This window comes from Cryptotermes secundus, unplaced genomic scaffold (assembly GCF_002891405.2).
Source record: "Cryptotermes secundus unplaced genomic scaffold, Csec_1.0 scaffold2548, whole genome shotgun sequence".
NCBI lineage: Eukaryota > Metazoa > Arthropoda > Insecta > Blattodea > Kalotermitidae > Cryptotermes > Cryptotermes secundus.
Genome location: NW_019733901.1, coordinates 28,748 through 41,909, shown reverse-complemented (window position 1 = coordinate 41,909; position 13,162 = coordinate 28,748). Strand labels below are relative to the sequence as shown.

Below are 13,162 nucleotides of genomic sequence, written 5' to 3'. Positions count from 1 at the left end.
TTTCTTAAACTTACGACCCGTCACGCTTGTCATCTTACAATTCTCGACATGGTCGCTTTCTGCCATTCCAGCTATTCTAAGGAGACTCAGCAGGGAGTTTTCCGGTCTGCCTGACTCCTACATGTGTGTTAAAGAGTGCCATTAAGTATTATAATGTTCAGTTGTAAAGCTGAAAAATATTAATTTTAAGTAATATAAATTACACAGATGCAAATTATGGTCCTTTATTTCAAGTAAAGTTGGGCATTATATTTAACTATATAATGGTAAATCAATATATTTTCTCCACACTTCACAACACTAATGATGACACTCATGTTGAGCGGCACATCACTCCAATCTACGTTTCTTCACAAGAGTTCCAAGCTGGAAGAATAAGAAATGATTATTGTTGTTATATATGTATATCACAATAAAATTGTAATAAATTCTGGTTCTATTATTCAGGAAATATACTGGCTCATCACAGAACTGGTATCGTGACCACTTATATGATGTTTTGATGAAGTACAAAGTACGTCTATTTACCAGCAGATATTTGAAGGAGTTGTATCATGTCTGTGTGGGCCTACTAAGCATAAGGTAAAGGTAAATCTATCCCTTTAACAGGCTGTCAAGGCCCATAGGTTTATGAGACGTTGAGGCTCCCACATTTTCTCTAGACAATCGGCTCACTGATGGCAGTAAGGTTGTCAGCCTTATGGGCCAGCTGCCCTTTACCCCCCAGGAAGTTTCCGGGTACTCATTTCTGTTAGAGGCTGAGTTGACCCCAGGGCCATAGTGCAGCTGGAAAGATTAGGTAAATTGAAAATTCTACCTCTTTGGAACTCGAACCTGCAACCGTCCGGCTTGTAGCATAGTGCCTCCACCAACTACACCACCACATGCCCCAGTAAGCATAAGAAAAACATGAATTGTGTATTGTGTTTGGAAGTATATAAGTTATATTCTTATTAAACATGTATGAAATTTGTAAAGACACCACAAAAAAAGAACTTCTCTGTGGACACAGTGAAAAATATTGTACAAAATTAGCAAAATGTGTCCTTCTTACACATTCCTTACAAAGTAAAAGTGGAGGCAATGTCAGGGTCAGGGATTTTTATCACTGGTGGTTTACCGCCAATCAGTTTGTCTTGGCGACAAGTCCTTTAAAGACTCATAACCAGAATTTCTTTTACAGCTGAACACCTGTGGTCATAGTCCTTATGTAACATCCTCTTTGATGAGAGGATGGGTCTGTAGTTTACAATTGCTGCTGGCCCTTGCCAGTGCAGTCATTCTCAGGTCAAAGTCTGAAGGAACTCGTGACCACATTTCACTGTCTCAGATTCAAGACTCCACCCACCTGGAAGGCCAGGTCCCCATATTTATATCCCCCAGGAACAGGGTGGCCTAGTTATACCACAGGACTCCTAGGACTTGCAGGGCTACAGTGGAGGTATTTGACCCTGCCATGCTGGTCTTTGTTATATAGCCTCAGGATGAACCACACAGAAAACACTACTCCCAGCAGTTTTCTGTTGTGTATCCACTGCCTAGCTTGTTTATTGAGCCGTTCCCACACAAGGGACAATATTTTAGTAGTTTTGTCAAAATATCAAAAGTGGATGTATGTGACACTATGAATGACAAACAGTGTTGGGTATTGCAGTAACTGTAAGTAGTAAGAAACACTACTGCACACAACAAATTTAATTTAATTACATGAAAAGTAATTACTCCTAATATAACCATGGTTGGGGCACACAGTAGTGTAGTTGGTTGAGGCACTATGCTACAAGGCGGAAAGTTGGGTTAAAGTACCAATGAGGTCATTGGATTTTTTTCAATTGCCCTAATCCTTCCAGCCACACTATGGCCCTGGGGTCGAATCAGCCTCCAACAGAACTGAGTACCCGGAATTAATCAAATAATTTTCCTGGAGAGGAAATTGCAGCCAGTGGGTAAGGCTGACAACCTTACCATCATCTTTGAGCCGAATGTCTAGATAATGTGGGACCCTCAACATCTCACAACCCTATGGGCCTTCACGGCCTGTTACAGGGATAGCTTCACTTTTATAACCACGGTTATGACACTGGCTGGGACCAAGTTTCGTACCTTCCACCATGACTTTCATTCTAAAATGGCTGCACATTCCAGGGCTATAGGCTGTTACAGAACTCCAGAATAATAAAAGACAAACCTGATACCTCTGAACATGGCTGCATGGATCTTGTGCTATACTTCTGTTAAATTTGTAATTTATTTAATAATTACATGTATATCCTTCCATTAACTTAAAAAAAACATTACTCCATTTGGGAATTATTACCAGGTCAGATATGGCAGGTAGGTGCAAGGAATGCTCTCCAGAGTTGTTGGTGTTCTCTTGTGTTGAAGTACTGGCACCAGCCTGAGTTGCTGTTTTGGATGCTTTCAGGTTCCGATGTTGAGGAAATGTTGGCATCAATTTCGGATCACAAGCTATGTAATCATACAGTATTATAATACCTTTAATACATCATACAGATATAGCAAAAATATAAAAAAAATGTGAGGTGAAATTCCTATATGATATGAAGGCTACACCTGATTAGTACATTCTCACTCTACAATGAATACTGGCACTGTTCTATGAACCTCTGATGGGGGCATAACCACTTAATGTGGGAATTTTTGTGATATCAAATTAAATTTGTTTTGGGAACGTAAAACAAGGCATCCATGCAAAATTTATATTTTGAATTCCATTTGGTAGAAATAAGTAATGCATGTTCATTTTCACTGGGCACTGACTGAGGATAGATAAACTCTTGAATACTGAACATAAATTACATCTGGCACTAGTAAGGTGTACATCCATACATATAACCACTTCTCATACTTAGGGGGGGTTCAAAATGTGTAAGTTTCAAAATCTCAAGGTTGAGTTTCTTCACTATCACCATTCTCATATGTACTAAATATAATACTATATTCTGCACCTAGTTAAACATATCCCCTCAATAAGAGCATGTGCACCACATTTTGTAATGATGGAAGCTCTTTCTGTTGATGAATTACTGTCAGTTTCATATAATTCCTGGTGATAATGCATGTTGAACAGTATTCCATAGGCAGCAAGTAAAGAGTGACCTAATTACTACACATTAATTTGTTTCCAGTCTGTTTTGTTTTCTTTACTACCAGTCAGTTATATTCATACAGGCACATAATGTTTCACATGTTGCCAATCGGTCATACCATATTTTGACATGATTTCAATAACACCACTAGAAGACGAAACACTTCTCCTTCTCAATAACATGCATGTTTCACTGATCTATGCATGCAGGTGGCTGAACACAAAATGGCTGATGTCACAAAGAAAGAAAGGCAACAAAGACCCCATCTCTGTGTAATTCCCTTACTACCTTATATTTGGTAAACATAGACTGTCTGCTGCATTTACTCCTTGCTGTCAATCTGTCTCTTAATACACGACATGAGAAGGTCATTTGGAAAATACCTGTGGCATCCACTTGCACTAATTCCATTATCATTATTAGACCCAGTCCCCCACCGCCAAACACTGTTCAAGATCAAAGTAGGATGCAAAAATAATTCACACTTGTCCATGAGATTAATCATGTTGAGAATCGTGGTGCTGAAACCTGTGAGATGGATACATATAATACAGTTAGAGTTCAAGATTTCGAGGGAAAGGAGAAAACAGACACGCCCACAGTTGCTGACTTTAACTTGGAACTGTTAATATTTCCAACTTCTGACTTTCGACAGATCCCATACAGACAGTCAGCTAGCTTGAGAGATTGCACTTGGAGATACCCTCTAAAGTCAATGTGGTGGACAGCGAACTTGGAAGGCTAAAGAGGAGGCGCTCCATGGTAAGGTTCACTACCCTTATAATGGAATTCACTGCCAGCACCCCACTTGAGGATTATGACTACTAAAGAGACCGTCTACGGGAGACCTTGGATCAACTACTTTCACTGGATAACGATATCGAGGATCTTCTAGATGACAATGAGTACACGACTTACACGGAGGTCTCTGAAGAATACATCGATGTATCCGAGCATGGCACCATGAGAAACGGTAAAGCAGTCTGCTTTACCGTTTCTCACGGTGTTGTCGCTTGCAGAATTCTTATACTTTTTCTTCTACCCTGAAGATGGGGGCGATACGTTCCTCCGAAACGTCGATTAACACCACATATACACGGTGCCAAATCCCAGAAGACTGCTTTCTTCAAGGGAAGCATTGTTTCCGTAGTTAAGAAACGAAAAGAAAAGTCATATATAAATAACTGAAATTTAATAATAAGGATTTGAATTTTGTTATTTAGCGCGTGTTCCTGCTCAAGGCCACATGCCTCCTCCACCTGCTCCCTTTCCCTGCTTGGTGGGCGGACCAAGTTTCCTTCGTTAAACTTTGTAATAATTTGTCTCACACAAAGTGGGCAAGGAAGCAACTTTTGGTTTGATGGCTAATGGCTGTGATATGGAAGCGAAGGACTGTGTTCTTTCGATGGTTATGTGAAAATTAACTGTTTATGTGTGAATTCAGTCTTGTTGGGTGTTATAGGTAACATTAAGTTTTATTAAAATACTGAAAGTGCGTATTTATATGGTGTAAGATTGTATCTCTGATCGTATTTTGACGCATCAGAAAGAAGCTATCTGTGTTTAAGGGAAGCAAGTGCGGTATTGCGGTACAAGGGCAGGGGCATGATTAGACTACACGCACAGGGAACAGCTAAAATGAATGCTGGCAGACAACGCGACTGCAACTGTGGAGTCGAAAGCCTTTAAAACGGGGGTTTAATAGCAGGGACATTTCTGAAAAGAAAATGATTATAGAAAGAGGACGACTGACATGTGATTTGCCAGAACTTAAAGCACAAACTAAATTATGTGAGGAAATTTAATTTGGAATAGTATTCTAAAACAGAGTGGTTATCCGGTTGCTGTAATATACGTAGGTCGTACTGAAAGTCATGAGCAACAATTTTTTGTAGAGTAACATGCTTTATTATTGACAAACCAAATACACCACCTCAATCTGCCGACCTTTCTTTATTTTTCCACATAATCGCCACTTCTTTGTACACATTTCTCCCAGCATTCTGGGAGTTTGAAAATTCCCCTTCTATAAAATTTCGTTCCAGCCATTCGAAGGCACTGACGCACTGCTTACTGAATTCAGCGTGCTTGTGAAAGTGTGTGCATGGGTGCGAGCAGTGTTCGAAGATGGGTGAAACATTTTAAAGATGGGAACACCAGCATCGAAGATGAGCCTCGGAGCGGTCGTCCTCGAACAGCCTCAAATGAATGCAAGAAGGAGAGAGTGGATAAGATCATTCAAGATGACAGGTGTGTGACTGTGGACACAACAGCCCGAAAACTTGAAATAGGGCACAGTGCAGTACAGGAGATGACTGAAAGCTTGGGCTATAGGGAAGTTTGTGCTCGTTGGGTCCCGCGGTTATTGACCAAAGACCACAAAGGTCATATTGGAAGCAATTGCAAATATGGGGTGGGAAGTTCTTCCACACCCCTCCTATAGCCCTGATCTGGCACCCTCTGACTACCATCTTTTTGGATTTGTGAAGGATCAGCTGCGTGGACAACGTTTTGAGACGAGGGAGGCAATTCAGAAAGCAGTGCGTCAGTGTCTTCAGATGGCTGGAACAGAATTTTACAGAAGGGGAATTTTCAAACTTCCAGAACACTGGGAGAAATGTGTACAAAGAAGTGGCGATTATGTGGAGAAATAAAGAAAGGTCTGTAGATTGAGGTGGTGTATTTGGTTTGTCAATAATAAAGCATGTTACTTTACAAAAAATTGTTGCTCATGACTTTCAGTATGACCCTCGTAGGAAAATTGTTTTGTTGGCCATGCCTATTGTTTCTCAACGAAAAAAATGTATGGAACAAGACTGGATTTGGTGATATCAACAACCTTCATAAAGCACTGAAACGACATGAGAACTCTCAGACTCACATTTCAACAATGCAACTTGTCATGTTCGGGAAATCTCGAATTGACTGTCAACTTGACAATCAAAAGCGCCTAATGATATTACAGCACAAAGAAATGTGAAAGAAAATAGAGAAATAATGAAACGCTTGATTGATATCATCTGCCATTTAGGAAAGAGACAACTTGCCCTCTGGGGTCATGACGAAAGCGTGGATTCTACTGACCGAGGTAATTATGTGGAATTAGCTCATTTCTTGAGTAAATATGATCATAAACTCAACACTCACCTTGAGAACAGTACAGTATTTACAGGTTTATCGAACAGAATGCAAAACGACCTTATTGACTCAATAAGTGACGTAATTCTAACAGAAATCAAAAGAGAGGCTCGGCCCCTTTTGTTGCTGTAATGGTTGATGAGACGACTGACATTCGAAGCCAATCACAGCTCTCAATCGTATTAAGATATGCAACTAGTGATGGTGAAATACAAGAACGGTTTTTAGGATTTTCAGATGTGAGTGCTGATCGAACTGCATCGGCGTTAGCTGAACGCATTATAGACTGTGTAGTTCAGTATGATTTTGGCAGCAAAATAGTGGCACAAACGTATGATGGGGCGGCGGTCATGTCAGGTGAACTTAATGGGCTACAAACTAAAGTGAGAGACATGTTTCCAAATGCCATGTTCATACATTGTATGGCACATAAGCTTAATCTTGTAATTTCAGTGTCTGTCTCTAGTTTTTTAATTTTCATTTCATGCATCCTGCTTTGTTATAATATATACAACTTAGTTAGTTGTTAGTTATTTAGTTACTAGTTCGTTGTTTACCTCCCATACATTACGTACAATTCTCCATATGATGAGGCTCCACCTATTCCATTACTTATTGGGCCTCCTATACAATTTTATAATGAAATATTGAATTTACTTTGTCGACGGATACGTATGTAAAGTGGAACCAATGACTGATTTGATGTTAAAAAAACATCAATCAAATTAAAATTTTGCTTTTTTTTTATGTCTTATTGGTTTTAAATAACCTACTTATTGTATTCTTATTGCAAATTATCTTAAATGATTTATGACACTGTATCAAATTTTGCGTACTGCAGTTCAGTGGTGTACGTTTGTTGAAGTGTGTTTGCCTGATGATGGCCACTAGTGGCCGAAACATGTAGCAGAACTATATCTGGGCACTGTCCTTGAAGTTCTTTTATTGTTGTGTTGTGACGGTCAAATAAATAAGTTGTCTGTCTCTAGTATTAACATTTTGCAGACCGCGCACCCCTTAAAAGGTTTTTCGCTTTTAAACGTTGCGGACTGGTGTCATATTATTATGACTTTAGGACACGTTATGTTGAAACACACTATACCTTGCTCTGGCGCCACGCAACTGCAATGAATACTGCGTAATAAATCTTCGGAATGTTTGCTAGGTATTCAGTAACTTGAGCTGGCTGGCTAGGGTCCCTACTCCAAAAGAAAATAAACTTTGCGTCCAACTGTTTATGTACCAGGCAGAAATTAGTAGAAGGGAATATGTTTCAAGGACAAATGCGGTTGAAGGCAAGTGATCTCTCGGACTAGTTTATGGAGCTATCTGACGTGCCTTGTGGAGGAGTAGTGATTAGTGACTCAGACAGTGGAAGTGACAGGAGTCTTCAAAGAATTGTGGCCACAGATAATAAAAGTGAAAGTTGCCTTGTGGCTTATAAATTGTGCCGTTTTCAATTCATTTTTGGTTTACAAAAACCTAAACACTGATTCTAATTGAAATACAAAGCATTTCTGATGAATGTGGCAAAGGCTTGGGCTACAGACCAGATGGTGGCGGCAGAACCAGAGTCAGACATACTTAGTGTGACCTAGCCCATGAACTCCCACCCCACACAGGCCTCATGTAGACACCCCTGAGCGACTCTCGGGTGATATGCAGAAACATACCCTCGTGAAAATTGTGAAGAGTGAACATTCCAAGGGGAAGCATCCTTCTAGGCAATGCCGTGTTTGCGCAGTTCACAAAAAAAAAGGACTATGACTGTCTACATTTGAAAGTGTGTAAGGGGAGTGTTTCCAGAAATATCACACTTTCAAGCACTTCTAGGAGCATTGGTAAGTGTTCTCCAAAAATTATAGTTCATAAAATTAATTCGGAGATTTTATATTAATTTTTAAAGTGAACAGTGCACAAGTTAGGGTAGTAGGTATAAAAATGCCAGTCCCCAGGAGGATTTAAATATTTAAATCGCCGGTCTGCAAAGTGTTAAAGAGTGCAATGTATTTTTCAAAACATTGAACAGCTTTTCTTCCTTTTTCTCTGCATCTTCTGAAAGGACGCAATGTTTGGATCAAGAAGTGAAAAAGAGGTTTCCGAAAGTCGCACCAACCAGGTGGAACTATAACAGTCGTCTAGTAGAGAGTGTATACGGGTACAAATTTGAATTGAACAGCATGTTCCAAAATACAATTGAAAATCCAGATAACTGGGATAACGAAACGTACTTTGCCACTTGAGGATTTCTTTCTGTGCTGCAAGATTTCAACTTTAATTTTCTACTTGCTGTTTTCAAAGATTTGTTTTCAGTAACCACCGTTCTTTTTGACATACTACAAACAAAATCAAATGACATATCTTTTTGTATCCATAAAGTGACTGAAGGAAAAGAAGATACAGCCAAGAAAAGAGAAAACTTTGAGAACATATTCTCTGAAACGTCCTCAAATGAAGAAATTGATGAACCACAGAGCAAATGATTGCGTCTTGACAATGTAGGAGATGTAAAAAAATGCTTCAGAAAACTTTATTATGAAATTTTTGATAATGTTTTGAATCAAACTGAATTAAGGTTTCAGAACTTAGAAAAGCTAAAGTTTCTTGAATTAATAAATCCTAGTTGCAGTAAGGAGTATGAAAAGACATTTCCTGAAATTCCTTTTTTGTCACTGAATACAGCGTATGGCCAGCACTTCAATTTTCCTCGTTTAAGAAGTGAACTGAGTGTATTTTATTCTAATGAAGATTTAAACATCCAGAATGCAAGTCAGCTTTTGCTACATCTAAAAGCTACAAACATCGACAGTGCACTACACCAGCTGACAAAGTTATGTGAATTGATCATGACAATTCCTGCAAGTAGTGCTTCGGTTGAATGTTCGTTTTCTGCACTGAACAGAATTAGAACTTACGCGAGGAACTCTCAAGGGGAAGGTAGAATGTCCAGGTTGTCTCTGTTGTCCATTGAGAAGAAATTATTGGAAAACATTCGCAACAGTGAAGGCTTCTACAACCATGTCATCAATAATTTTGCTGCTAGGGACCGGAGAATAGATTTGGTCTTCAAATAAATTTTGGTGAGTTGATTGCTATCAGTTTGTTTATTAGATACCATTGCTTCCCTTACCAAAAATAGTACTGCACGCCACTGACCACATCCATTCAAGATGCCAAAAGTTTGTCTGCACCTTTCAGTTACACCTTGTATATTAATTACATTCCAATAATTATTTGAAGTCAGGGACTGAGGCCTGAGTCACTGGGAAGAAGAAAACATAAGGTGAAACAGTATCACATAAATTAGATGTGTTATCATGTGTTATGAATGACTACAGAGGGGGTTTGGATTGGTGACTGAATTTTTATTGACCACTTATACAAACAACTCATGACTACACTTCACAAATCATTGTCACCGACTAGTGTCCTCAGTCTATTACAGTCTCCATTAGCCGTTGCCTGGTAACAGCTTCCAACAGGAGACGTTCCCCTCAGTCTGGGTTCCCGAAGATTGAACTGCAGTTCTGTGACTAACTCCCAGGCTGGCGGCTACCTCACACCAACCTCCTAGTCTTCTCTTCACAGACTAACAACCTGAGTACGCTCTAAACCTTGCTTCGCTTCTAACCCCTCAGCATGGACCACACAACAAACACAGTTCTTCCATTGTTGCCTCAATCATCTCTATGGGAATATGCCTATCTGTGAGGGCGTCACCCAGCATGGCTGCGTCTACCTGCTTAGTTGTTTCATTGCCTGCACTGAGGTCACTACCCAGCAACAGCTCTACATGCTACACTATAATCCTACCTTTCCTCATAAATATGCTACAAAGGAGAAGTTTAGGCTGAAAAGTAGATAGGACTCACGTAGTGGTGCTTCCTTGAAGTATGAACTCTGGAGACATTCTTCAGCAGTAGCTCTTTTCTTGGGATCATACATGAAGAGAAAATTCAGAAGTCGTAGTCCTGCAGCTGATAACCAGGGGAATCTCTGCTTTAAATTGTTGTATGGCTGCTGTTTCAATGTGAAGCTCTAACAAAACAACGGAAACCACATCAAGCTTTATATCACAATTCAGTCACATCACATTCATAAGTTCACATGTAATAGTACTTTGCCCTTATTCTTGGGATGGAAATGGAGCATGCAAGGGATAGATGAGAATTCTCAAAAACTTCCGTGTAAACCTTTATAAGCAAGGTCATTTGTAAGAACGCAATGTAACTGGCAGCATATTCATTTAACAGAGGTCATTAATTCTGATGCACTGTTTACATTAAATTAAGCATAAAAATACCATATAGCTTTTAAACTAATAAATGACAATAAAGCTTGTCATGTTTTGGCCATATATGGTCATCTTCAGAAGCATCCAATTATTAAAGGAAAATTTGATATGAACTGATTAAAATTTACATGACTGATTTAAATCTATACATAAAATACATACGAAGGGGGACCCAAAAATAACCGGAACCGACCTGTTGCGCGCGCATGCTTTGTAGTTACGAGTTGTGCTGCTAGGTCGTGTTAGCTGGGGGTCTCCCACGACTGTTAGTGAGCTGGCGTCAGTCTGAGTTAAGTGGTTTGTCTGTGGTGCTCTGTTGTGTGCGTTCCTGTTTCAACCCTTTGGCGATTAGTGAGATGGCCGACCAGAAGGAACAAAGAGTGTGCATGAAATTTTGCTTGATGAAGATCGTCGAAAGACCATTGACCAACTTTCTGAGGAAACGAACATCTCATGGAGCACGGTCCAGCGAATTTTAACCGAAGGTTTGCACATGAGACGGGTGTCTGCAAAATTTGTTCCTCGCTTGCTCGGAGATGACCAAAGAGAAAACGCGTGAATGTTTGCCATGACTTGAAGAGTGAAGTGCAGAACGATCCAGAATTTCACGCGCACTCTTTGTTCCTTCTGGTCGGCCATCTCACTAATCGCCAAAGGGTTGAAACAGGAACGCACACAACAGAGCACCACAGACAAACCACTTAACTCAGACTGACGCCAGCTCACTAACAGTCGCGGGAGACCCCCAGCTAACACCACCTAGCAGCACAACTCGTAACTACAAAGCATGCGTGCGCAACAGGTCGGTTCCTGTTATTTTTGGGTCCCCCCTCGTATGATGCCAAAAACTAGATACTGAAGTGTGAGTGAAAATTAGGTATATCATATTATATGAGACCATGTGATGTGAAAACAGGGTTAGTCAAATCCTGTTTTGTGGCATAATGGTGTGTGTGTGTGTGTGTGCATGCGTGCGTGCTCAAGTTTCACTGACTGTGCAATAGACTAGGTCAGTTCAACAACATAAACACATATACTACTTAAGAAAATGCTGCAAGATAGGATCAAGCAAGTGCTACGTCAGATATGATGAATCCTAGTTCCACACTGCACTGTCCTCCATAACACAACATGCAGAATTTACGTTCACAATTTGCTGACTTACATTACGGTAATTTTTAACATTTCAAGTATTTTATACATAGATCTATTTCAAACAATTCATGTAATTGCATGCCCCTGAAGACAGTAATATATGGCCAAAACGGTTTCAGTTTTATGGTTATTATCTACAAAATTAGATACACCAGATAGTAAGTACCTGTTATGCTTAATTTAGTGCAGCATATTAAACTGGATCTTAGGGAACGAAGTTTAGGGTGTATGAAATGAATTGAAGAGTCCAGTGTCATGCATTGTACAGCAGTGGTGAAGAACCTGTAGGTTTTATCATGAAACAAAATTTGATGAAGAGGTGGGTAATAGATATTTGAGATTTTCACAGAAGTGATCATGTCGTGGTTTTCTGGGATAGGCAATATGTTCTTCTGCAATCTTGGTAACCATCTGTTAGACTTCTTGGTGACAACAATAAATATCAACTGCTCAACAAAAGTTCTACACCAAAAAGTTGTACCAGTATTAGTATAACAGCAAAGATTTCACAGTTTCACTGTTACACTGTTACCTGAAGAGCTGGTAATGATGAAAATTCTGGCCAAATTGCATCAGAAGGAGTCCCTAAAAGATCCACAATCAGTTCCAACTGGCCAAGTTCAGAGCGTCCTGGCAACAGTGGACGATGTCCCAAGAGCTCTCCCAGTATACAACCAGCCGCCCACATGTCAACAGAGGTAGTCTGAGTACGTGCCTGCAGTAGCAGTTCAGGAGCCCTGTACCATAGAGTTACTACCCGAGGTGTCATCGGACGCAAAGGGAGACCAAACCAGCGTGCCAAACCAAAATCAGCTATAAAGCAAATGTACAAAACTTAGGAATTTTGTATGTACACTGCATGCATTTTTTCATTCTTTCAATATGTGTCTACATTATTTTAGTTGTCTGAGTAGCAACTTTCAAACTATGGCCAATGGGTTGGATCTGATGTTCCAGACAAAATTAACCAACTTAGGAGGAATATACGTGGTGTGTTTAAAAGTATCGAACCTTTGGTCGGCAGAAATACATTTATTGATTTGTATGTACAAAACACTAATCCCCTTCAAAGTAGTCTCCTTGGTAATGCACACACTTCTCCCAGCGCTTCCGCCATTGTTGGAAACACTTCTGGGATGCGTCTTTTGGAATGGTGATCAGCCGGGCCGTCACATTCTGCATGATTTCTTCTCTTGACTCAAATCGGATTCCTTTCAGCGGCATTTTCAGCTTGGGAAATAGCCCAAAGTCACACGGAGCCATGTCGGAGTAGGGAGCCTGACGAACCACAGGGATGTTGTGTTTGGTGATGAAAGTCTGAATCAGATGCGCAGAATGGGTGGATGCGTTATCATGATGGAGCTGCCAAGTTTTTGCTGCCCACAGATCCGGTCATTTGCGCTGCACAGCATCATGAAGGACCTCTTGGTAGTATTCCTTTGTGATGGTTTGGCCTTGTGGTGCG

The 13,162-nt window shown here is 40.1% G+C and overlaps 1 protein-coding gene across 1 annotated transcript in view; it reads right to left on the bottom strand.

The window, feature by feature from the left end:
- Window positions 1–208: 208 nt before the first annotated feature.
- The window catches only part of LOC111868374 (cyclin-dependent kinase 10), a gene marked incomplete at its 5' end in the record, with an annotated part of 36,968 nt that continues 24,014 nt past the window's right edge, over window positions 209–13,162 (bottom strand). Inside the window, 4 exon segments of the mRNA XM_023858962.2 lie at window positions 209–366; window positions 2,318–2,469; window positions 10,121–10,286; window positions 12,230–12,510. Coding sequence (XP_023714730.1) covers window positions 331–366; window positions 2,318–2,469; window positions 10,121–10,286; window positions 12,230–12,510 — 635 coding nt within the window. The 3' untranslated portion in view covers window positions 209–330.